Raw genomic sequence first — 23,805 nt, forward strand, 5'->3', positions numbered from 1 at the left:
TTATCAACTGTGGAAACTGGCCTTATTTAATAACTGATTCACAACAATTAATTAGGCATTGTTCCCTATAGCCCCCCCCCACACACACACACACTTCTTTCACCTTTCAATGTTACACACAGTGCTGGATTGTGATGTTGTTGTAGCATGTCAGATCAGTCCTTACACGTAAACTAGATCCAATAGGTTTGAACCAACGGATAATGTCCTTTGAGATATGCACTCTTCTTCCTCTCTGTAAAATGAACATGAATTCCATTAAGTGTTGGTCCAGGTGATTAAACCACTACCAGCCCATCCTAATACACTCCAATATTTACATGAATTGTAATGACAAAGAGACAGGAAAGCACTCTCTGATTACTGCCTACACATTAATGTGAACCACAATTTCATCTGACATACCTGTATATTTTAATCATACCTGAACTTCCACTAATGATCACTTAAAAGACATCTAGTTCTGTCTGGACACGGATAAAATGACACCAACGTGGTTTCATAGCTAAACTTTAGCAAAGATCTACATCTCAAATGGCAATCCCAAGGGTATATGGCCAGAATAAAGCATTGTTTAGCATTATATGGCATTCCCATGTGCATTTTTGTTTTATTTAAAGCAGCTGATACATTATTTGAAATGTAAAGTAGAAAGGCATTTAGCGGTTAGTCCAAGCTGCTGCATTTATAGTTGAACAGATGCAAACTACCAAAAAGGAATCCCCTAGAAAACTTATAGTGTCAAATCTAATATTTAATGCAAAACAAACTTTTACCATGTATTGACAAAATAAACCAAGAAACCTCTTTCTATAACCCAGTCTAAACAAGAAAAACAAGATGCCAAGCCTAACCTTTCATGGCAACACAACACTGTAATAAAGGGAGCATTTAGCAGCAACAATAAAAAACAAAAAACAAAAAAACCCGACCAAAACCCACTGACTCCAGGGCTTTGTTCAGCCCAACATTTTAAAGCAAAACCTTGTTTCTCAATACTAACCTTCGCTCTGTTAGCCCTGACAACATTATTTGTGTAAAGCTTTGAATCCGCCAGTAAACCGATTGGGCATTACAAAGCACATTATGTTTATAACAACGAAAAAGACTCCAAATTCGGCCCTATTCAATCACACGTCATCTCATTCTCTCCCAATACAAATATACTGCATCAGCATTTTCAGTGTAAAGCTGCCAATATAACAGCCGAAGGGCGATTTGAAGCTAAAACCATAAACCTGCACAAGATTTTAATCCAACAACAGTCCTATTTACTTTCCTGCCTGCAAAGGGAAATTAGTCTCTGCTGAGAGACATAAATGGAATGGTGCTAACTCCAAGTCCCTCCAGTCGAAAGTTGTTTGAATGCTTGCACTGCCATACACTACATTACGTGTCACTTGTAAGGCACTGAGGCATAAAAAGCACCTTAAAAGTAGGATTTAATTATGAGACTTTAAAAGGTGACAAATATCCGGTAAAACTGTGAACATTATTGAAACTGTGTGTGGAAATGCTTGGGATTAAACGTACCTTTTACTCACTTTAATCACTACTCTGTATACTGGGTCCCTGTTGGAAAGTACACTACTGCACTGTGCAATTACAACCTTGCAAATTTTCATCCCTGAAATACAGTTTACAGATAGTATTGGGAAAACACAACTGTAGCTATTTATATGTAAATGTCTATAGTTATTGTGTCATTTTGTTACCTGCTGAATAGTGCTACCCCCTTTGTTCCTTTTCTTTTTTTTTTTTTTTTTTTTTTTTTTCTCATTTGTTTGCATCTGTATCCTGAAGGTGTACCATGCATCGAACAGTGCCAATTCTGTGCTGCTGATCAGATTCAGGTAAAGCTGGTAAATCTTTGATATTCAATAATAGCTCACCACACACACACACACACACACAAACACACACACACACACACACACACACACACACACACACACACACACACACACACACACACACACACACTATTCTGACTTGCAACACGAGTGACTTTTACAAGTCTGTGTATCACTAAATGTCAGCCAGTTTCGGTTGCTATCGTGTTTAAATTTTAACATAGTTATAAATAGAAACACTGCATCACACGCTCTCAGTGCCTATTCACGATTATTCTTCTGTCCTAAAGCCGAGGTTTAAATCAGTTTCAGTGCTGAGGTCTTCATGTGTCTAACAGATGTGCTATAATTGAAGAAGAAAAACCACCAGTAAATTCACCCGTGTTTCATCATTAAAGTATTAGTTTTATGATTAAGATATTATGTAGATTTACTGAGAGCAGTGTAAAAGCATTGGTACGCTTAAGTAATATTCCAAATTGGGTGTCATGTAAGAGTAAAATCATCGCTGTTAATGTTTTTGTTTTTGCATTAAAATTGATATTCGAAATCACTCTGTTTGATGATATAAGGGTGTGGGGCTGTAGACTTTTATTGAATACACAAAACAACAGCAGTGCTTTTAACCAGCTCAATATGCTGTGCCACTGACCTTCAATAACTGACACTGAGAGAAAGATCTTTTGCAGAGCAAATCCCATTGGTGTTTAATTGTTTCCATACAAAACACTGGCTTTTAAAATTCTATAGTCCAAGGCTAAAAATTTGCTGAACAATATTGCCAAACACAGCTGCATTTTTTTTCCCCATGATTGTTTTAGGGTAGATGAGTATTCACAGCTTTCCAGATGCTTTTCCTGGGCGGGCAGCTGGCAGAAATGTCAACTCTTTAGCATGACTGACACATGAATCCATCCGCTGTATAGATTTGAAAGAGGGACGCACTCATTCATGCTGAAGCATTAAAACGTTCTCAATAAATTCATACTGTCCTCATAAACATACATGCATCAATGGGAGGTCACTGAATGCCTCCATGAAAAGTTTCTGTGTTGTCTTATTCGTTCTGATGAGCACATCTGCATTGAAGTGGTATATAACTATTAAGGCTATTGACTGTATAACCCTGTTATGAAAACTAAAAAAACCTGTAATTTGTTTGTGTGTATGTGTTGTGTCATCTGTTATTCATTGTAACATGTTTTCCTTGTGAGGGACCAAAGACACCTCCCAGCCAAATACATCTGGACCTCAAAACACACTGAGGAGTCCTCCACACATCCCATATCTCACTCTTCTCCTTCTGTTTTCCCCTCTATTCCTTTTCTTCTACCTCTCCACCTCCTTCCTCACTCTTGCCCGCTGTCTTCACATCTCATCTCCTCGTTCTCCTCTTCCTCCTTTTTAATTCTTGTCTTTTTCCCTTTCTCTTCTACGTCCTCTTATTTATAAAGCTGCTTATCTTGTACGGCCTCTCTCCCCTATTTTGCTCTTCTCCCTAACAGTTAAATTCAAGAAGCCATATTGGCATGATAAGATCATCGCTGGGGCATCCTTACATACCAGAAGACCATGTCAGCCTACACTGAACAAGCACATATATGCAAATTTTGAAATATCTCACTGAGCCCTACCCCTCCCCTGTTCCTTTCACTTCCTTGTTTAATCTATTTTTATCATTTCTTCCCCATATTCTCACTTTTTTCCTCTCCCCCCGCCTCGTAGTACATTTGCATCTGAACCTGTTCCATCCATCCTTCCTTCAGTTTTCTCTTATTCTCCCTGCTTCCTGCGTCCCTCTACACCTCATTTTCACTTTTATCTTCTCTTCCCATCCCTTTTTTTTTCTTTCTCTTTACCCTGTTACCACAGCCATTATTCACCTTGTCATGCACTTGTTGGACACTCTTCTTATATCACTACAGGTCAGCCAACAATAGGGTGCACACACACAGACAGACACACACACACACGCATTTATACTGCAGGGAGATGCACTCTCTCTTTCCATATAGGCTCCACATGTGTTTTCCCCTTTTCTTCTTTTGAATCTTCTCTCACTCACACAGCTGGAAAGTCGTGTCATGAGTGCAGGATCTAGATGTGATGTGTCGAAGAACTCAGTACTTTTTAGGACTTTCACTTAAATACAGATAATATTTAAATGTAATTGCTTGTGTGTGTGTCTGAGCTACATTTGTATAGACAGTTTTTTACAAATGCGTTAATGTATGCATGTCTATGTCTAGCTACATCACTCCCGTATCAGCCACCAGATGTGACATGCAGCTTGAAATGAAGTACTAGTTTGGCACGCACACTGCCTCTCCCCTACATTAAGGTTGTAATAAAAGTCACAGTCTATGTGTTGCTCACTGTGACGTTTTAGCCTCTGTAACCCAGTGGTTGCTGCTGCAAAATGGCCACTGGTGGAAACTGTTACATCAAGTGGAACAAGACCATGTTACTGTTCACATGCATTGTTTAACTGCAACAGACTGCGTAAACTAGTTTACTTTGTGGTCCAGCAGATGGCGATCTTAAAATTCACTCTCAGCTTGACCTGTTGCTATCCTGTTGACCTACCAGAGGCTCATACTTTCCAGGATAATTCCAGACCTGCGCGGATTACAGTGGCATTAGGCTGTATAGGTTGCATGAATTACTTTTCAGTTCAACTTTGTTTGAACTAGCACATTTTTACTCTCTTAAATGAGGAGAAATATGCATATACCAGTCTCATATTTGCCAGTTAAATTTATAATGCTACAGCCAGCAGCTGGTTAGTTGATCTTAGCGTAAAGACCTTATACAGGGAAACAGTTATCTTGGCAGTGAATTCCTGGGCCTGGCGAAGAAAATAGTCCAACACTTAGCCTCTGGAGAATGCCAAGTTGACATTTTTACATTTGTGTTTGTGTATGAATTAAACTAATGAGATATAATGTGTTAATTAGTGAGATGGTAGGATGTTTTGTTACCGTTGGACCGAGCCAGACTACCTGTTCCCCCCTGTTTCCTGTCACATGATAAGCTAAGCTAACCAGCTGCTGGCTGTAGCTGCATATTTAACAAACATGACAAACAAATATGAGTGTTGTATTAATCTTCTTATCTAACTCTCAGCAAGACAGTGGATAAGTGCATTTTCCAAAAAGTCAAACCATTCCTTCAAGTGTTTTCCCTCCAGAGCCTAGACAGTACAAAAGGATCATACTAACTGAAACTTTAATAAATTCTAATTATAATTCAGACAAGATAATAAGCTCTTATTGTACCTTGATGACCACTACACTTGACCACAGAAAAGGAGGAGGAAAGAGGAATGAACAGTGTCAGGGAGGAGTGAGCAGCATGTTTCATTCATTCATCATCGTCACTACGGTGACGATGATGAAGGAGGAACCTTGCATCTAGCATCTAGCAAGGTTCCTCGGCTTATATTACTGAGAAAAAGAGAGGGATTTATTTCTGGAGATTACTTATTTTTGACGTGTTTTCCCGTATGGATACATATGATGCAAACAGAATAAAATGTTGTATTAGAGTAACCTGCCCTGATAGGGCAGGGTTTGAAAAATTTTACAGTGCAGATGAGTCTAACATTTCTAACTTTTCTAAAAAGTTGGAATTGAATGAATTTCTCCTTGATTTGACAAGCATATTGTTCGTAACAGCACAGATGACAGAAACCAAATGTTTTTTCCACCTGTTCTCTTATTGCCTCTTACCCCCTCCAACAAAATATACCATCATTTTGTGATGTGGAGTAAGAGTCTTGTCGCTCAGTCAAAAAATTAAAAAAAACAGCGTACGATCCATCTAAACTTTTTATGTGAATGAAAACAACAACTGCAACCAGAGAATCTAATGACTAAGATAAAGGTAGAAGATAGATAGGAATATTCCTTTGACTTTTGAGCACAACTGAGTGCACTATACAGAGCTATTTTCTTCATATGGGATCTATTTTTATATCATGCTTTTAGTTTGTGTACTTGTTTCATGTTATCTCTCTCGCTCTCTCTGCTGTGTGTCTGCGCACATGTAAGAATTCGACAAGATGGCTCAAACAATCACCAGCAACATAAGAGAGAGGAAATGTTTGTTTGTGTAAACACCTTATAGTGTGTGACATGTGCAATCATACTCATACTCATACTAGTGTGTGTTTGTGTGTTCGTGTGTGTGTGTGTTGCACTGTTGCACATTCATAGGTGCAAACCAGAGGTAACTATAGCCCCTTTTCACACCCACTAACATCAGGCTTTTGTCTTCAGTGGGCAAGGGTGCAATTGTCATTCATTCTCAGGTCAAATGGCTCTGCAGTAGTTATAAGTACTTATTGGCTCCAGCTCTGGTTGGCAGTGATGGAAATTTATGCCAGGAACATTTATTGATTTCCACAGTCTATGTGCAATCTCAGTCACAAATCCGTCCACACGTCTCCGATCAAGCATGGCTCAAACATCATTCAGTCGGCGTTGAGTTTGAAGAGACTGAAGTAAAAGATATAAAAAAGTAACTATCGTAACATAGTCACTGGCCTCCAAGCTGCTTTCTACTGTTTACTAACCCTGTTTTCCGGTGCGTTTGTGATGTTGAATGGAATGGAATGCAATGGAAAAGGAGTCAATCACCTTTTTTTTAGCGGGTTTACTTGAGTCTTAAAAACCTGCATATACATGCTAATGTTGTTATTAAAAGGGTATATGTTAAAAGTGCCCTTAACAGCCACTCTGGTCCTTGTGTCTTTGTACAGGATCAAGAAGACTGAGTAATATGTTGCTATTATTACTGAAAAAACAAAGAAAGTGTTTGCGTAACTTAGTGTATTGAAATCCAAGTTAAATCTGTATACAGTTATCATCACTGTTTATCCCCGCAACACCGTGTAGTTATCTTGTAACCATCACTTACTGGAGAAATAACATCTTTGGTGCACTGTCTAGTCAAAACAAGACAAAATCACAGTTTTATCACTCTTTAACTTGCCCTTTGAATGTTAGAGTTGCTACTAGTATAGTAGGATGCTGTCCATGAAATTACCAACTAAAAAAAATCTAAAATGATAAAACTTTCTATACTTTCTTATGTTGTATGTTTGTAAGTTTTATTTGCTTGGGACAGGAGGTAATGTGGAGATCTGTTGAACCCACAGAACAGACTTGTTATGTTTCTCACCTTAGTACATTCTCATTCTAAGTTAAAAGAAAAATCAATTATCTCTGAACAGTAAGTAAGTTCATTTTTTTTGTAACATTAAGTAAATTCAAAATCATAATGGAAATAGAAAATGAATCATCACTCAGGTTTTGTGCTAATCAGAACCGCTATCGGAGGAAATTATTGTTTGTTGACAAGTAAGGCGAACAGCCCTAAATGAGAGTAATGAATGATAATTGTATTTCATGGTAATTATACCAGAATCTTAAAAGCATATTATAGTTTTGTGAATACAGTAATTGCATTAGAATGAACTTTGTAGGAATCCTTAATAAGCAAGTTATTGAGACAGTTCGTCCATTTATTCTCAGTAGAGCGCACTGGAATTGTTGTTTGATTAATACCTGTTTGAACACTATGGGTACCAGGAACATAACATGACAAGGGGCAATTCAAATTGTAAATGGTCTATAATTTGGGGAGAGAAACCGTTTCATTTGATGGGAGGATCCGAGGTGTGTGACCGTTCAAAAAAACTCTGCGGTGCTGGTTTTTCATTTCCACCCACTTCCATGTAGTAATGGGACATCTATTTTTTTTGGAATAGATTTCAGCAGTTCTCCATCCATGAGGAGCTAAGTTTCTGAAATTTGACCACTTAACAGAATATGCTATTGATTACCTCTGATAAAAGTGTAATTTCATTCTGTGGATGAAAATGTCTCCAGCATCAGACATCAGTTTCTGTCCATGACTAAAGAGATATTGCTGACCCCTGCTTGTACAGAGTTCATCCCTGAGGCTGTGGTGTTAGCTCATGACCACATCCTCTTCTAGCATATTATATTCTCCACCAGTATTCAATCACTGCCTGAGGCAGGCAGGAAAAAAAACCAAGAGACATCTGATGGACAGAGAGGGAAAGAGAGAGAGATGAAATGTATGAAATACTGCAAGGAGTTACTCAGACACTAAAAGAGCAAGAAACAAACCGGAGGGGGGGGGTCATTTCCTGTCACCTGTTTTCATATAGTCAGTGGAGAGTAGTAACGAAGCAGATCATTTAGCCAGGGTGGCTCTCTGATAGTCTACCTGACAACAATTAGATGGCGCTCGTTAAAGTGCTGCCCTCATTAGGTTACACACCACTCTCGGCAGGAGGAGACACTGCAGAGTGTAAGAATGTTTTAAACCATGGGGCAGGACCCAGAATTGGTGGATGGCCAAGGTGACTGCCTGTGTGTTACCGTATGTCTCACTAATTAGTGAGCCCGTGTCTTTGGGTGAGAGAACTTCTCATTTGGCTGCTTTTTTGATTAGGTTAATGAGCTAATCAGCAGATTACTCACCTGTTTAAGTGGGGCTGGAGACATGGGAGAGAGGCTGGTTAAGGTCCTCACCGGTCACATCCAGTGGAAAGCAGTAGATAATGGACCAGAGCAGAGGAGTACACAGGCTAGACCAATAGGTAACAGGCCTGTCTGGTCTGGTCCGGTTTAGTCTTCCTCAGACCACTGCGCAGTCTTAATCCATTACCAGTGTACAACTCCAGGTCAGGCTTCAAAGGGTCCGGGGTTGTTCAGTTCTGTCCAAGTCAAACCAGTTCACTTCAGGTTTCCTCATATACTGTATGCGCCTTCCAGAGACTTTCGATTGAGAAATAACATGGTTAAGATCCAGCTCCAGTTCAACCCAGCTGGGATCGGCTTAGCTCAGCTCAGTTCAGCAGAATTGCATTGTTCCTCATGGATTAATAAAGTGGAGCCACTTAGAACCAGTCGTGTTAAGAGTCCCTTATGATTAGTTGCAGACATAGTGAGCCATTATTGTTTTACATCTGTTAATATCCAAAACCCGACGCATCCAGACACTTTCCTGTATAATTTTATTCCCTTTCTTTCCGTGCAGTCTACCATTTTGTATTTCCAGGTCCAGTGTTTTATCTAGGTATCCAGTTTCTACTGGTTAGACACTCATTTACAGTCTGTTTTCTACCATCCACTCAGTATCTGTCCGTGCATGTTGATGCTGCTCCAGGTGGTGAGAAGTTCAGTCATATTTTCTGTCCATTTTTTTTTGTTTGTTTTGTTTTTTTGTTGTTGTTTTGAGACATACCTATATGCCTCTTTATGTTATCCTATACCCACTTTATCAATTTCCACACTGATCCAGATGTTTCAAAGTGGAAAATTCAGCATTTAACGAGTGCCGCTCCTTTTAAAAGTGATCATAAAGACACACGCATTAACTGGCCAATCGTCAGCCAAGCAGACACCGGGCCTTCATACGATTGGCTGTCCATTTTAGACATGAGAACCAGGATAAGCAGTTTAAAGTAAACCAGACAGTACAGGTCTATAACCCAATGATATTCGTGGAAACAAAGTAATGGGTACAGTAAATGGGAGATATTGGGACAGGAGCTGTAGGGCCTTTTTTTTTTTTTTCTTCAGAGTTTTCACCAGCTTTCATCATTCTCCACATCTGCCACTCAGAACAGCAACATCAGGGCTCTAGGAAACAGGAAAGCAAGAACACACAGGTTTGAAAATAGAACAGCAAAAATACTGCATAAGACTACAAGGGAAATGACATTAAGGGAAAGGGCAGCAGGGGCATCACCTATGTTCTAAAAGGGAATATTTGGAACGGGGATGTCAAAAAAAGAAAAATCAGGGATCTGACAAAAGGATAGAAAACCAAGGTTCTGGCAACAAAATGTTGAGCAGAAGAGATCTAGAAGACACAATTTAACACCTGTGACATCTGAGATACACCTGTTAGGACAGTATTAAGAATATAATAATCAAGACATAATAAATCTTTAAGGAGGTTTAACTTCTGTTGTTTAGTGTCTCTAGTTGAACTAGACTTGATCCTACCCACAGGCTTGATTTTTAAAATTCTCTGAGGAGACTGTTTCATTTGTTTTCATGAGTTCTCTCTTGACTGAAAAGTTAGAGAAAAGCTAATATTCACAGAGAAAACCTTTGTATTTTTTTCTGACTATATTACCTCCCAAGGGAAAACAGAACAAAATTAAACAAGATGAAACTGTAGGAAGTAAAGGTGTAATGGGTTTTTTTTCCTGACTTTGTGGTAACATCAGTCTTGTCTTGAAGCCAAGCCTTTTTGTGGTAACATCAGTCTTGTCTTGAAGCCAAGCAAATGAAAAAGAAGTGGCTCACAATTCAGAATGTTCAGCTTGTTTAGTCAGGGTTTTTTTTCTTTCTTTTTTGAGGTTTAAAAGATGCAATGACATGTCTGGCTTCATATCCAAATGCCACTGAAAGCATTAAGTTTTTATAAAGGTTTCTTTTTATATAGCAAAAAGGTTTTCAAATGTCCTATAGAAAAATTCAATTCCATTTCTTAACTTTGTAACGTCTTAGCATCAGTTTTTTTTTTTTCCTTTGTGAGAGCTGCTTAAGAGTGTATCTGCTGTATAGTGATGAAGCTGTACTAGTTGTGTCAGTATATTGCCGCAGCTGTTACTTGTAATTTGTATGTTTGTCAGGAGGGCATTTCTTAACTGTATTTGTCAGAAGGAATATTTCTTAACTGCGTTCATGTACAGCCAGTGCTCATTGTGTCAGTTTAAGAATGAAGCACAGTCTTCTTAATGCCTCGGCCTGTATTCATCCATCACAACCACTGCACATCTCCACTGTCTTCTCCTCCATCATCCTCCTTTCCTCTCCACTCTTCTCCTCCATCACTTTGTACCATGCAGATGGATGAAGGAGATGGGGTGGGGGGTGCAGCGAGGAGAGAGGAGAAGGTTCGCAGAGTGAGTTGTGAAGAGATGGATAGAAAGGACATAAGAAATAACGCAAATAACTAGATAGGCAAAGGTACTGTAAATTAAAAACAGACAGGGAGAGGAAGGAGACATAATACGGGTTAGAAATGGTATATACAAATGAAACATTAGAGAAAGAGGATATGCCAGCAGAAAGTAGACGAAGGGAAGGTAGGGACGAGAGAGGCGAGAGAAGGGGTATTGAAAAGGAATACAATTAGGATAATCAAGAAAAAAAGGACAAAAAGATGGGGGAAAACAAGTCAGGTTATATTAGAGGAAAAAGAACAAAAAGACAGGTATTGTTAAAAAAGAAAAAAGAAAACAAGTGAATAATAGAAATAAGAAGGCAGACCTCAGATGAAAGAGTCAGAACTATACAATCAATCGGTATCACTACAGATAGAAAGGTGACCAGAAAACAGGAGAAGAAAAAAAGTAAATTTTCACGGACAAATGAAACAGACTGCAAGATGGAAATAAAGGAAATTAAAGGATCAGGTCCACCCACATTACAAACGTCACTTCCTCTAGTGGTATCTAAACATGCAGATAGTTCTGTCATACAGTGGGTATAATGGGCCCAGATTTTGAGATTATCATCTCTGAAATCCCTGTGTCAACTCCAAAATAATAAAGTTGAAGGGAATTGCTTGTGTTGCTCATAGACAAACTGCAGAAATCCACCTTTCTTTTAGAATCAGAGTTCGTATTACTCTGCTCAATCCTGAGAATACCACAACAGTTTTCATAGGAACCTTTTCTTCAGTATGCAGTGATTTCAATGAAAAACGTTCACTTTGAGAGACTTCATCAGTGCTCCAATTTTTTTTTTTGTTGCATCATTAATTAATCAGGTGATGATTCATTCTTTCTCAGAGCCAATGGAGACACATTCAGATTGTTTGTTTTATGTGACCAACAGTCCGAAACTCAGAGATATTCAGTTTACTGTCTTATATGGGAAGGGAAAGCAGCAAATCTTTTCATTTGAGATGCTGAAACTGGGGAATGGTTGACATTTTTACTTCAAAAATGAAGATCAATTGATTCATCAGTTAAATGTTTAATCAACTAATTGTTGCAGCTCTGGTAATTTTTTTATGCTATGAGCACCACAGATGAAGTTCCATTTTACTTCATTGTATAAGGGTAAAGGCAGGAATCTCAGGGATGGATATCTCAAAACCTCAGCACAAATAGAGGAAAATAACAAAAAAAATGTTTTGTTATTTGTGTGAACTGACCTGACCAGAAAACAAGAAACCCCCAAAAGGAGTCAGATGGCAACATGTTACACAGGAGTGAGGCTGCAGTAGGGACAGACAGGTGACACAGGGTGACAGGAAGGGAGAAATTGCGGGAGTACTATAGGAAAAAACATTCAGGGAGTTCTTAGTGTTTAGTGCCAGTCTTTACTCATTGTGTGCAGCAATCTCTTTGTGAGGCCAAGAGACCATCAGATCTTAAAGTCTCTCCATTCGACACTACGAGGCCGCCTGTCGTCTGCTGCTGGAGGTGTCCCAGAGATAGAGAGAGAGAGAGAGGAGGGAAATGGAGAAAGAGAGAAGGGAACAGAGCCAGGAGCAGCAAAAGAGTGAGAGAGACATGGAGAGAAACAATAAACAGAGGAAAAACACTGACATAGATACAGCTAAGCAGTAGAGAAAAAATGGGGGAGAGAGGAAGCAAAACAGCATGATAGTCAGAAAGTGGGTAAAGAAGAAAGACTGGAGAAAGGGACTGAGAGAGCTTGAGAAACGCAGCAGGATGGGAAGAGAGAGGGAATTTCGGAGAGATGAATTTGGAGAGACAGACGCCGGTGAAGAATGAGGCTGGGCATATGGGACGACACTGAAAGGAGTGATGATAGATTAAAATACACGAAGGACAGACAGGCTACAGGGTCATAGATTGGCCATGGGGAGAACACACACTTGTACTTCACACAAAATCACACACATTTTTGTGTTATCCTGGACTATTTTTCTAAGCTGCCTAACCTTGTGGGAACGTGCACTGGCTCAAGGAAGTAAAACCTTGTACACAGCAACACACAAATGTATGCACAGACCTGCAGGGTTTTGCTGGTTGGCCCTGAGCTTACAAGCACACGCACATCAATTGTTTTTGTCACATGTGACGACATTTTATTGTATTGTGCATTAATAACCTGGAGGCTTGCCCTAAACTTAAGCTAAATGTAAGTCTTAACCACTTAAAATGAATGGTTTACCCTGTGGGGATGGTTTTTCCCCCAAAATATGACTTTTTTGCCCCACAATGTGATTAATACATTGCACATTGAGTGTTTGGTTGGTTGTTCTTGAATTAATAGTACTTTGCTTGACATAATCATAATATGTTTGTATCATGCATATAATTGCTGCTAATCCTGATTGAAAATTAATTGATTTGTAATTAAGGGATAGGTTGAGATTTTTTTCAAGTCAGTCTTAGTGTTCTCAGTGTTCTTATACGTACGAGTTGGTTGCTGTATCCTGCCACATGGGCCCTCGAGTGATTCCCTTCTAGTGCGACTGTACTGTGAAAGGATGGGGGACAAAATCCAAAGTCCTCTTTCTGTGCAAAAAAATGTGACTCTACAAATATTAAGTTCAGCAGTCTGAGTTAGCCAGATCAAGAACTTTGTGCTTAAGAAAGACCAACTTCAGAAAATATCCACTTCATTTCTGTAAATTAAACTGGGGAAAACTCATATTAATTTCAGTTTAACTGGAACTAAAATGCATATTTGCAAAATGAGGAATGTGGAATTCTGCTATTTCTCACAATGGACTAGATCACTTTAGCACCAGTAGGAATTATAACAGAAACCAACACCTCTTTAAGTATGAGCCTTGAGTGGGCATGTCAGCACTACATTAAGTTAGACTTGAAAAAATATTAACCTATTCATAAATTGAGGCAAAAAGGGAAAAAAAATCCCAATTAAAAATAATATTTATCAATGACATTTAAACTTAGAAAAAAAAATCAAATTTCTAAATTTTGTATCCATATCATACCTATGAATGTGAAAATAGTCTACAAAAACCAAACAAAGAAAAGGAAAACTTTCAGCTACAATGTGCCTATTTTTTCATGTTGGGTCACATTTTTGACAACTGGAAGCCTTTAATGGGCTCTCTCTGTATATCTGTCAGTTACTCTATTCCTCAGGCGCTCTGACTCACTGCGGCTCTCTCTGATCAGATCAATGTTGCCTTTCTCTGCAATGCAGCAACCAGTGAAACACATCACTGACACAGCTACACCCTGAGAAGCCCCAACAGCCTATGTACAAACACGAGTGTTATCCCACACTGTAGGTTGCCCTCAAAGTGCCAGTGATCCTGGAATCAAAATGAGGGCAAGCGCTATTTTTTTCTTCCTGGGTAAAGTGACACTTCAGTCAGTTAAGGCTGAGATGAGGTTAGAGCTGTTAATTAAGCCTATAGGGGGAATGATTGAGTTTGTGCATATGGTGACACCTCAGTGCTGCAACAAAGTAAAATTCGAGCAAGTTCTTCATCACAGCAAAATTCTGTCCTGTTAGAGCCCTAATGAGCACTCCCCAGCCCTTCTCTTGCGTAACTCCAATTTGGCCATCAACCCTCTCAGAACAATTGCTGAACTACAACTACACAAGCTTTCCCTCATGTAGTTTCAGAGGTGAGAAAAACAACTGGAAAACGACTTGTTTTAGTACATCTTAAGCCAATTAACATCCAAGGTAGCCTGTTAGTTAGTGCAGCACCTGACACCATCACAAATCTTTACAACTCTTCTTTAATACAATAATTAGAGAGTGTAATATGAGCAATGTCCAGCACATTTAATTGCGTTCTAAATGTGAAACTGACAACCGATCCAGCTCTCATCTCCTCCCTGCCTGCAACGTGAGGCTCAATGACACCTCATTTCATCCCACTCACAGAGGCCAATTGATTGATATATCAGCCGCTGATAAAGTATTTTGACTCAGGTGTTTAAGCTACTCATGTGAAATGTTGTCTCCATTTATTCGTTCAAATGAAACCCCAATTTCCTGAGTGGATTAGTGTTAAATGGGAAGTGCACTGGCATGGGCTTAGTACAGGGAAAATCTACCCAAAAGGGAAATTCAAATGGTCTCGTAGATTCCTATTATTATAGCACTATTGAGCATTTCAAGCGACGTTTGTGAGCACGTGCAAGTCAATTCAAAAGTTTGGATCAAGAGAAGTTGGGCCTGATTACATTAAAAAGTAGGTTTCTATCTAATAGCCTTTGCTTGCAGTGACTGAGTTAAATAAAAGCAATTTTCCATCAGTATCTTGCTTGTTAAGGCATAAGGATACTATAAATATTGCTTTTTGCACTATCGCAATGATACTGTGAATGTACAATGACATTCCTAAATAATTTATTACAAGAAAAAATGTCTATCTTTCTCAGTATCTTGCCAACTGTCCGCCAGTTTTCCAACAGCCACTTTCTGTCAGTATGCCAGTAGCCATCGCTGTAGAAACTCAAAATACTTTATTCAAGCTGGCACAAGACGCTGATCCATGAACAGACAGAGGCAAGAGATCAAGAGACAGTGAATGGAAGCCTGAAGCTCAAATAGTCCTAATAGTTCTGAAGCTGGAAATTAACCAATTTCGGTACAACAAATTGAGTTTTGTCTGTGCTCAACTTCAGCCTGTCATTTACACTCACTGGAACATCTTCAGAAATGAGTCTTTAGTAACAGCACAGACTTGGTCTTTAAAATTTTTTAGGTGTCAGAGAGGCAAGTTTTCATCATGAATCTTGACTCAATTGTCCAAAGCCATCTGGGTCTCTTTGGGTGTTATTTTATTAATGTTTTCCTACCTTTCTTTTTCTGAGTATTTGCCTGTGTATTTAACATTGTTAATCATTCTGAAGATATTTATAAAAGTGCTGTATAAACATTACGTCTCCTGGCTTATGCTGAGTGCTTGTGCTGCCTACTGCCATTACTGGTATGCCTCGTACCCTAAACATACTGCTTTTACCGGTTGTACTGATTTCTCCCTCCACCACCACAGTCCTATCTTCTTACAATTTCTTATTCTGCAATATATACATTAATAATAGTTGAGATTGCATCAGTTGCCTTGTGCATTATGTATTTAAATTCCCTCTAAATTATACGGGATTCTGTTTTGTTACCCCTAGAGGGGATCCATTACACTCTTTCTGACTCTAAAGCAAGTTGCTTGGATTTACACTGCTTGGAGAGCACCCTCGGGGGCAAAATCTGAACTGGGTGCATACAGCTGTGTAAACACTCATACATATACTGCAGTAAATGTTTAACTTTATGAAGAGAGTGCCTGAATAGCTTACAGTTGTTACAAAATATATAGTTGTTAACTTACTCTTATTTCATTTATGTATTTTTTTTATAGACACACATCGGAGCACTTAAGCTAATATGCAATGCATGAAGCTTTGTAAAGCCCTCCGGAGATTTTACAGGGTCTTTTAGACTGTGTAACAAATGTTTGTTGTACCAAAAAAAATCTTAACTTCCTCAAGACACTGGACATTTTAACTTTCAATAAATGGGATGAAGATCTTGGATTTCTTCCACTCTGTTGTTGAATTCCAACCAACCTTCAATAGCCTTTATTTTTTTACTGAACTTTTTCACTCTTAACTGCTCTTGTTGTGTTATATTTAATGGAAAAACAAGCTTTCTCAGGATGCTTAAATTATACTTTCTAGCACTCTAATGGAGGACACACAAGGAACTTTAACTACAAAAAAGGTTAGCTATGGTGTGATGGGCGATTGGAAAAAGGGCACAAAATTTGCAGTTTCTAGCAGCAAGTCACGGCATCACACACAACACACTTGGGCAGACTAAATAAACTCGGTAGTGTCTTTAACCTCCTAATTGCTTTGAAACCTTAGAGTTGCATGCGCCGTCTTTCCTTTATCAGAAATGAAGCCTGGTAATTGGCAAGAGCAGAAAACAAAAATCAGTGAGTTCAGAGGTTAAAATCACTACTGTAGGAAGGTTGAGCATGTGTCTCACCCTCTGTCTCTCTTACTGTCTTACCACTCCACAGGAATGGCATCTCCCTTATCCGTTCTCTCGTTCATACTCACTCAGTTTCTCACTGTTCCACTCTCCCTTATTATCTCGCTCAATTTCACACCCTAAATTGCACATAGTCTGTGTCTCATCCTCAGTCTCCTTCTGTTTGTCTGTATCTTTTTGTTCTCCCGTGTTCTCCCTTGCTCTTTATTCGTCAACTTCTTTTTGCCTTTCTTTGCACCTCTCTGAAATGCTTCATCCATGCTATGCTGCTTGCCTCCGCTATCTCTTCCTCCCTGTCTGTCTCTCTACTACCTGCCAGTTCCTTGGGAGAGGTGAGCTCCTTGGCGACAGATGGTGGTCTGCTTTTCATCTCAATGGCAACCCTGGAGGAGAAGCGGGCCTTGGTGGGCGAGAGCATCTCCTCATTGGCCAGGGAGTCCGTCCTTGTCATTATGCTCCGTCCACTGCTCTCCTCCTCAACCAGTGCCACAGTGTCTCTCAGGGTGTTGCTAGGCGACATTGCCCGGGATGGTGCTAGCACTTGGTCGTCTTGACTGTCAGTCATTTTTGAGGCAGAGCGAGAGAGGACTTGGACCTGTCCGCCTCCTCCTTGTCCATTGCTCTGTGGCCTTGGCGCAGTTGCCGCAATGGCTGCTTTTCCGTGGCCTGCCCCCTGTTGGCTGTAAACCTTGTATCGTATCATTAAGATGATGATAAAAACCAGCACAGAAGCAACAATAATCCCTCCAATGATGATGATCATAGTACCACCCAGGAAGTGGCTGTGCAGTGCTTGACACTGGCTGAACTCTGTGTCTGTGGTGAATGACAGGCAGCCCAAAGGACGTGTTGCAGTCAGTGATGTGATGACATCATCAAACACGGCCAGCACACAAAGATCGTAGCTGCGCCCGGCAGCGAGGTCCCGAACCAGGAAGTCGTTGCTGCTGGATGGAATCATCCTGCCAAAGCAAAGACAAGGTGATATAAGTGTCACAAAATGTAATAACTTAACCTAAGTTAATACATATCAAGTAGAACAAAGGGCCACACTTTATTTTATGGGTCTGTAACTTTTAAATAAGTTCCTAATAGTGTCCAAGAGGGTTTTTTGGTAGAATTATACAATTTAGTACTAATTAGAGGAAAAATAGAGCCAGTGTTCAAGTGATACACTTTCAATTAATTAATTCAAACTAATTACCAGCTTGGTCTAGTTTTTTTTTTTTTACAGTGAACCAGAGGTCAGCTGAACATGCAAAACTGTGAAATTGACAGGCAAGCTTACAATTCAACATGTGTATGAAGAATAAAGTTTCCAATAATAAATGACTATTGAATGAACAATTCCTTGGATTTAAATGGAGCTATTCTTTCGTAAGAATTCCTATTCCATATAATTAGTAATTGCGCAGTCCTTTACAGGAAACTTACTTGGAAATTTTAGGGAATTACACACCTGTAGAAATGTGACGTAGATACGTTTTTAAACTTTCATGGACCATGCAAATTGCAACACAAGTTAGTATCAGTCAGATACATACATATGAATGCCTACACAAATGTATCTGGACAGCCTCGTTTCAGTTAGAGAGGATAATCGTTACTTAAAACAGCTGGATCAACCAAATTGCAAATGAATAAAAGTAAAAAATAAACGTAATAACATTTATTTTAATCTCTTTTAGCAATATCAAGTTTTGAGATACAACAAGAGGTAAAGGAGAAAATGTTAAACTGGCCCTGTAACGATTTGGACAACCCAGTTTAATGGACCAGACAAGACTACGGCACCTTAAACTGAACAAACATTTCAGTTTACATTTCATTGTGTTGGAAACTTCTAAAGTACAGGGCAACACTTCTTTAACAAATCACCTGCTTAATATGGATTGTTTCCAGTGCTCTTTTCTTTTATTGTCCTCACCTTTATTTTTTATTTTGAGATTTCTAGTGTTAGTGTTTCTTGACCAATAAACAGATACTGTGTGTAAATGAATAAAACACTTAGTTTAGCTAACAAATTACAAACTAAATGGAGATGTCTTTTTTGTGTATCACTGTCTGAAAAATCATTGGTTTAAATTGTTGGCTGAAAATGATATCACAATATCTTGCAATATTGCCCTCAATGAAATTGCACAGTGGGGTGCCCTCTCATCAGGTTAACAACTGCTGTAGAGCTGAATCGGAAAGCCAAAATACTTGCCAACACAAACCTGGCTGTGTCGAACTCTCTGTCCATTCACCCCTACACTGTACAAATGCAACAAGCAGTGAGGAAAAATCCAAAATGACTTATCAATACATTTGCTTGTATTGTTTCCTTGCATCTGTTGTGTCCTATTTTATGAAAGCTGTAGCAATGACACATGCGCTATCATTATGTATTTCCATGTGGTGCTGCCTATGGCTCAACAGCCATCTCAACGTCCTTATTTCCCCACAGAACTGGAATTCATAAGCCTTTGCTCTGACAAATACTCACAGATCCATCCCCACAGCTGCAGAAATCATCATTCTCTGATTAAACACATTCCTGATTCTTCCCATGGTCATTTTCTATCTCGGTCTATCCCGAGGTAAATACTGAAGCTCCAGTATTTCCTTCTAGTATACTTTCCTGGGGGAAATTTGGGGTGGGGGGAGTGTCACCCTGGTAAACAGAAGCAATGCTTTTTCTGTGCTTACCTTAGTTTTGCTTTCTCTAGGGGTCTTCGGTAAAATAGTGGAATTGTCAAACATCCATATGTCATTTCTACATTTTATCTATATTACCCATTTGCTTCATTCACATTTTCCCCAATGTACTGTAAGTTTTTCTTCCTCTGCCCATTTATCCCTCCCCCATAAATGTATTTCCACCTCAGCATTGAGAAAGACATGCCATGCATCATAGTCAGAGTGAAATAGAGCTGATGGGAGGCTAGTGTGTGTGTTTGTGTGTGTGTATTTGTGGGAGCCAGTGGGCAGCAGAGTATTGGCTGGCCCAGTCTCAGTGCCAAGCTCATCGATGGCATTGAACCCCCTCCAGGAAGTATTTCTTGGCTCTGCTTAGCACTGTGTGTGTTTCTGTGTGTGTGTGACCTCGCATGGTTGTGAAGTCTGATGTGAGAGGATCCCTGGCCTGAGTTCTTGATAAGAATCTGAAAAGGAAACTTTATCTGCCCCATTGTCTTGCCGAAGGGTAACAGCAAGATTTGAGAGCAGAGCTGGGCTTGGGTTCCCGTAAGCAATTTCAAAAGGTGTACTGAAAGAAAAAACATTTTATAGAAAACAGCAGAGTCTGCCTTATTAAACTTCAAAAAACTACAGACTCTGAGGTCTTCTAAATGTGTCTGAGTGGAATGATATCATGGCTGTTTGTCTCTCCTCTCAAAGGCAACTGGAGTTGCTTGAGGTTTATTGAAGACGTTTCACCTCTCCTCTGAAAAGCTTCCTCAGGTCTAACTGACTGGTGAGGAGTCCCAGGCATTTAACTGGGACTCCTCACTCCATCTTCTTATGTAAATGTGAATGCTAACATCAGCAAGTAATAGTAAAACTTATGTTTTGATGGTTTTCTTTTAAATGAACCACTTTAAGCATCTCTCATTTCATTCAAAAAGTGGAAACCAGCCAGACGGGGTAGTATAAGGGATTATCATGATAATATCTATGATAACTGAGAGAAACGAAGTAAAGAGGCCCAGTGTGTAAGGCACTATATTTGTAGCCAGTCCTTGACATTTTCCACTTTGTTGTGATTTGCTGTCATTTGGTTTCATTTCAGTGAGCTTTTTTGTCACCTTGATTTGATTTGTTTTATTTCATTTCATAATGACTAGGCAGCACTAAATATGACAGTCACATCCTTCTGTGGGCACACACACACACACACACACACACACACACACACACACACACACACACACACACACACACACACATGCAAAGGGAACCATGTGTTTGAACTTATGTTACAAGGGAAACTGCAGTGAAATAATTTGTCTGGTCTAAGGATGGGTGATTTTATCTGCATCTGTTATGAGTCAATCTACATATTAATACAAAGTGTGTTTTTTTTTTTTAAATTATTAGTTTCAATGAGTATTCATTATCAGTACTAGATATGCACATCATCTCCTAACCTTGTCTTTTAACGTCTTTTGTTGGTATAAATCTGTAAACCCCACACACCGCTGGACTTGATCAGGACCAGTGCAGATGTTAGGTCATGAATATCAATTATGTTATCACTGAAGCAACTCAGATCAATCTTATCCAACCAGATTGGGGGAGACTGAATCTGTGAACCTCTTCTACCCAGATAATCTTTGACAACCATCAGAGTTGCCCTCAAACACAATTTCTGCTATGATTGTCAAGAAAGGTAAATCTGGTGAAAATCAGCTTGAAAACCCCCCAGGTGTGTCCCCCTGCCTATAAGTGCTCCGGTCTTGATAGGAAGCCAACTGGGAAACTTCCACTGCTCTGAGGCTTTGCTGAAAGGCAGCTGCACATGAAATGAGAAGTGAGTGGGTGGAATGAGGTGGAGGAAGTTCGTGTGGGGGGGTGGTGACATAAAATACCACCACCATCTGCCTTGTTAAGTTTGAACACGTACAGAACATTTGTTGAGTAGAAGATTCCCTAATTGTTCTGAAAAGAATTTAATGCTTTAATGCCTTACATTTGTGTACATGCCATTTCTCTGTTTTTCTAGAGATGCCCCCCCCCAGAATGACCTCAATAAGGGTCAGTTACAGAACAACCTTGAAGCAATGAAGGATTTAACGTCTCAATCAAGGAATGTTGCTGAAACAGGAGACTGAACCTGGGCTTTCCACTTCAGGGGCAGCATGCTCATTCACCACGCTACGCTGTTTCCAGATGTACAAAAATGATTGCAGCGACTTCAATTATATTTGATGAAATCAGCATATGGTGTGTGATTTGCTCATTGGCCAACATCTGTTTGTGTTTTGTACATCCACAGTTATGCGGATGTGTGAGGATTGATGCGACATTCTCAAGCAATCAATAATTAACTGTGGCTGAGAGTTTTGAGTCTTGTGTTAAGTGTGTCATGACTTTAAAAAGGACAAGGACTGCTGGGCCAAGCAGAAATGCTTCAGCAAGCCCATTTGACACCACAATCATACTGGATGGTTTATTCAGTTAATGGGTTCAACCACAGAAACACACACACACACACACACACACACACACACACACACACACACACGCACACACACACACAGAGTTAAACTGCTTAATGGATTCCTGTCCTCCACTATTCACTCACTCTCTCTCTCACTCACACACACACACTCACACACACACACACACACACACACACAAAAAGACACACAAAGCTATGAGCAAAACTGATGGTTTGTACGACCGCTGCTCTCACACACACCGCACAAACAGATCCACAGTCAGTTATGTTTTGTCGCTCCTCGGTTTATCCTCACACCCACAGGCACACTTGCACATTTGCAAACACACATACACATGAATGTGCGCCCACACACAGCTAAAAGACTGCAAGACTTATTCAAATACACAAACAAATAAACTATCTCATTGTTTGAATTGAACAGATTAGCACACGCCATGAGATCTGGCTCTGTGTGCATATGTACAAAAATACTGCAAGCATGGCAATAGTCTGATTAATGTGTTTAAATGATTGCATAAGATGACAACTCCTCAAAATAATCCCTTTTTTTCAATTTATTAATTTCTTTAACATGACTAAGGCTCTCAACACATTATAACCGGAAGCTTTTCTTTTGTATGAGCTATTGTTTATGTGGAGAGAGTGTTAACACCAAATCTTGAGACATTACTACTTTGGGCATTGCACGGTGCTCAGGTTTACACCTTGCTGTTGTAGTGCAAAGTGCAAAGGAAAATGAAAATACTACAGTTGGGGAGCAGGAGGTTGATGAGATACCAAACTTCTGAGTGTAATGTACCATATGTGAAAATCCATTTAAGTACCAGAAGTATGGGTTAAAAAAAATTGCATAAGAACATTGCAATACTTTATGAAATATGCATTACACATGAGGAAACTGCACCTCAAAATTGCAGGTTAAACACATTGGATGAGGCAAAATGCAAAATTACATAAATACACACTGCTATTATGTAACTGGAGGCTGCAGATGGCAGGAAAACAAAACAAACATAAAAAAAAACAAAAAAACAACAGTCCCGTTGCCTAAGGACATCTATAGGAATTCAGTAAAATTTTCCAAATTTTAATATTTGAAATTCTCACCAGCTTTTTGCTTTATTCAGCTCTTGTGTTTTCATTTTAACTTTCAACACAATGACGTCCATGTACTTACTGTACAATTACTTAAAGATTGCTGCCATTTACTAAGTCGTCTTCTCTCCCTGTACAGTTTACTCTCCTGCCCCTGGTGTAAATAATGCTTTTAATACATACTGCACCCCAATCTTAACAGATCATTTTTAACCTCCACTGAGAGACAAATGAGATTTCACAGTGACCAATGGGATCTGGGGAGCAAGACATCCTCCCCCTGTGCTGTGACAGAGAGCAATCTGTCACAGCACGTGCATCACCCTGAATACTGAATAGCTATGGTAATGCTGCCATCTCTGCATATTATTTTAGGTGTGATCTGGTTCAGAGAAAAGTGTCCAGAGCCTTCATTCTGCTGTCAGTATGTTTTAGAACAGTCAGGCCTGTTTTCTCATGTATCTCTATATTTTATCAGAATATTTTTATTGACATGCCCCCCCATATCAGCTTTCCTTTTTTGGCTTTTCATCTCTAACTGCTTTCAACACCAGAGCAATTGAAGACTAGTAATTACTGTAGATTGCTGTCATTTCCCCAGGTTATTCCTTGCCTGTGTGCTGTGAAACACAACGTATCTGCACAATTCATGATCTAACTGCTT

At 39.4% G+C, this 23,805-nt stretch overlaps 1 protein-coding gene across 2 annotated transcripts in view; it reads right to left on the reverse strand.

Annotated features, from left to right (window-relative positions):
• Positions 1–12,280: 12,280 nt before the first annotated feature.
• Positions 12,281–23,805, reverse strand: part of zgc:172282 (leucine-rich repeat and fibronectin type III domain-containing protein 1-like protein) — a 55,622-nt gene continuing 44,097 nt past the window's right edge. Inside the window, exons 7-8 of one of the 2 annotated variants that reach the window (XM_040130964.1) lie at positions 17,192–17,841; positions 12,281–12,330 (exon numbers count right to left, since the gene is read on the reverse strand). In XM_040130964.1, coding sequence (XP_039986898.1) covers positions 12,281–12,330; positions 17,192–17,841 — 700 coding nt within the window. Of the gene's footprint in view, positions 12,334–17,191; positions 17,842–23,805 lie in introns of both variants that reach the window. The other variant, XM_040130963.1, reaches the window with a different exon arrangement.

This window comes from Xiphias gladius, chromosome 7 (assembly GCF_016859285.1).
Source record: "Xiphias gladius isolate SHS-SW01 ecotype Sanya breed wild chromosome 7, ASM1685928v1, whole genome shotgun sequence".
NCBI classification, from domain to species: Eukaryota; Metazoa; Chordata; class Actinopteri; order Istiophoriformes; family Xiphiidae; genus Xiphias; species Xiphias gladius.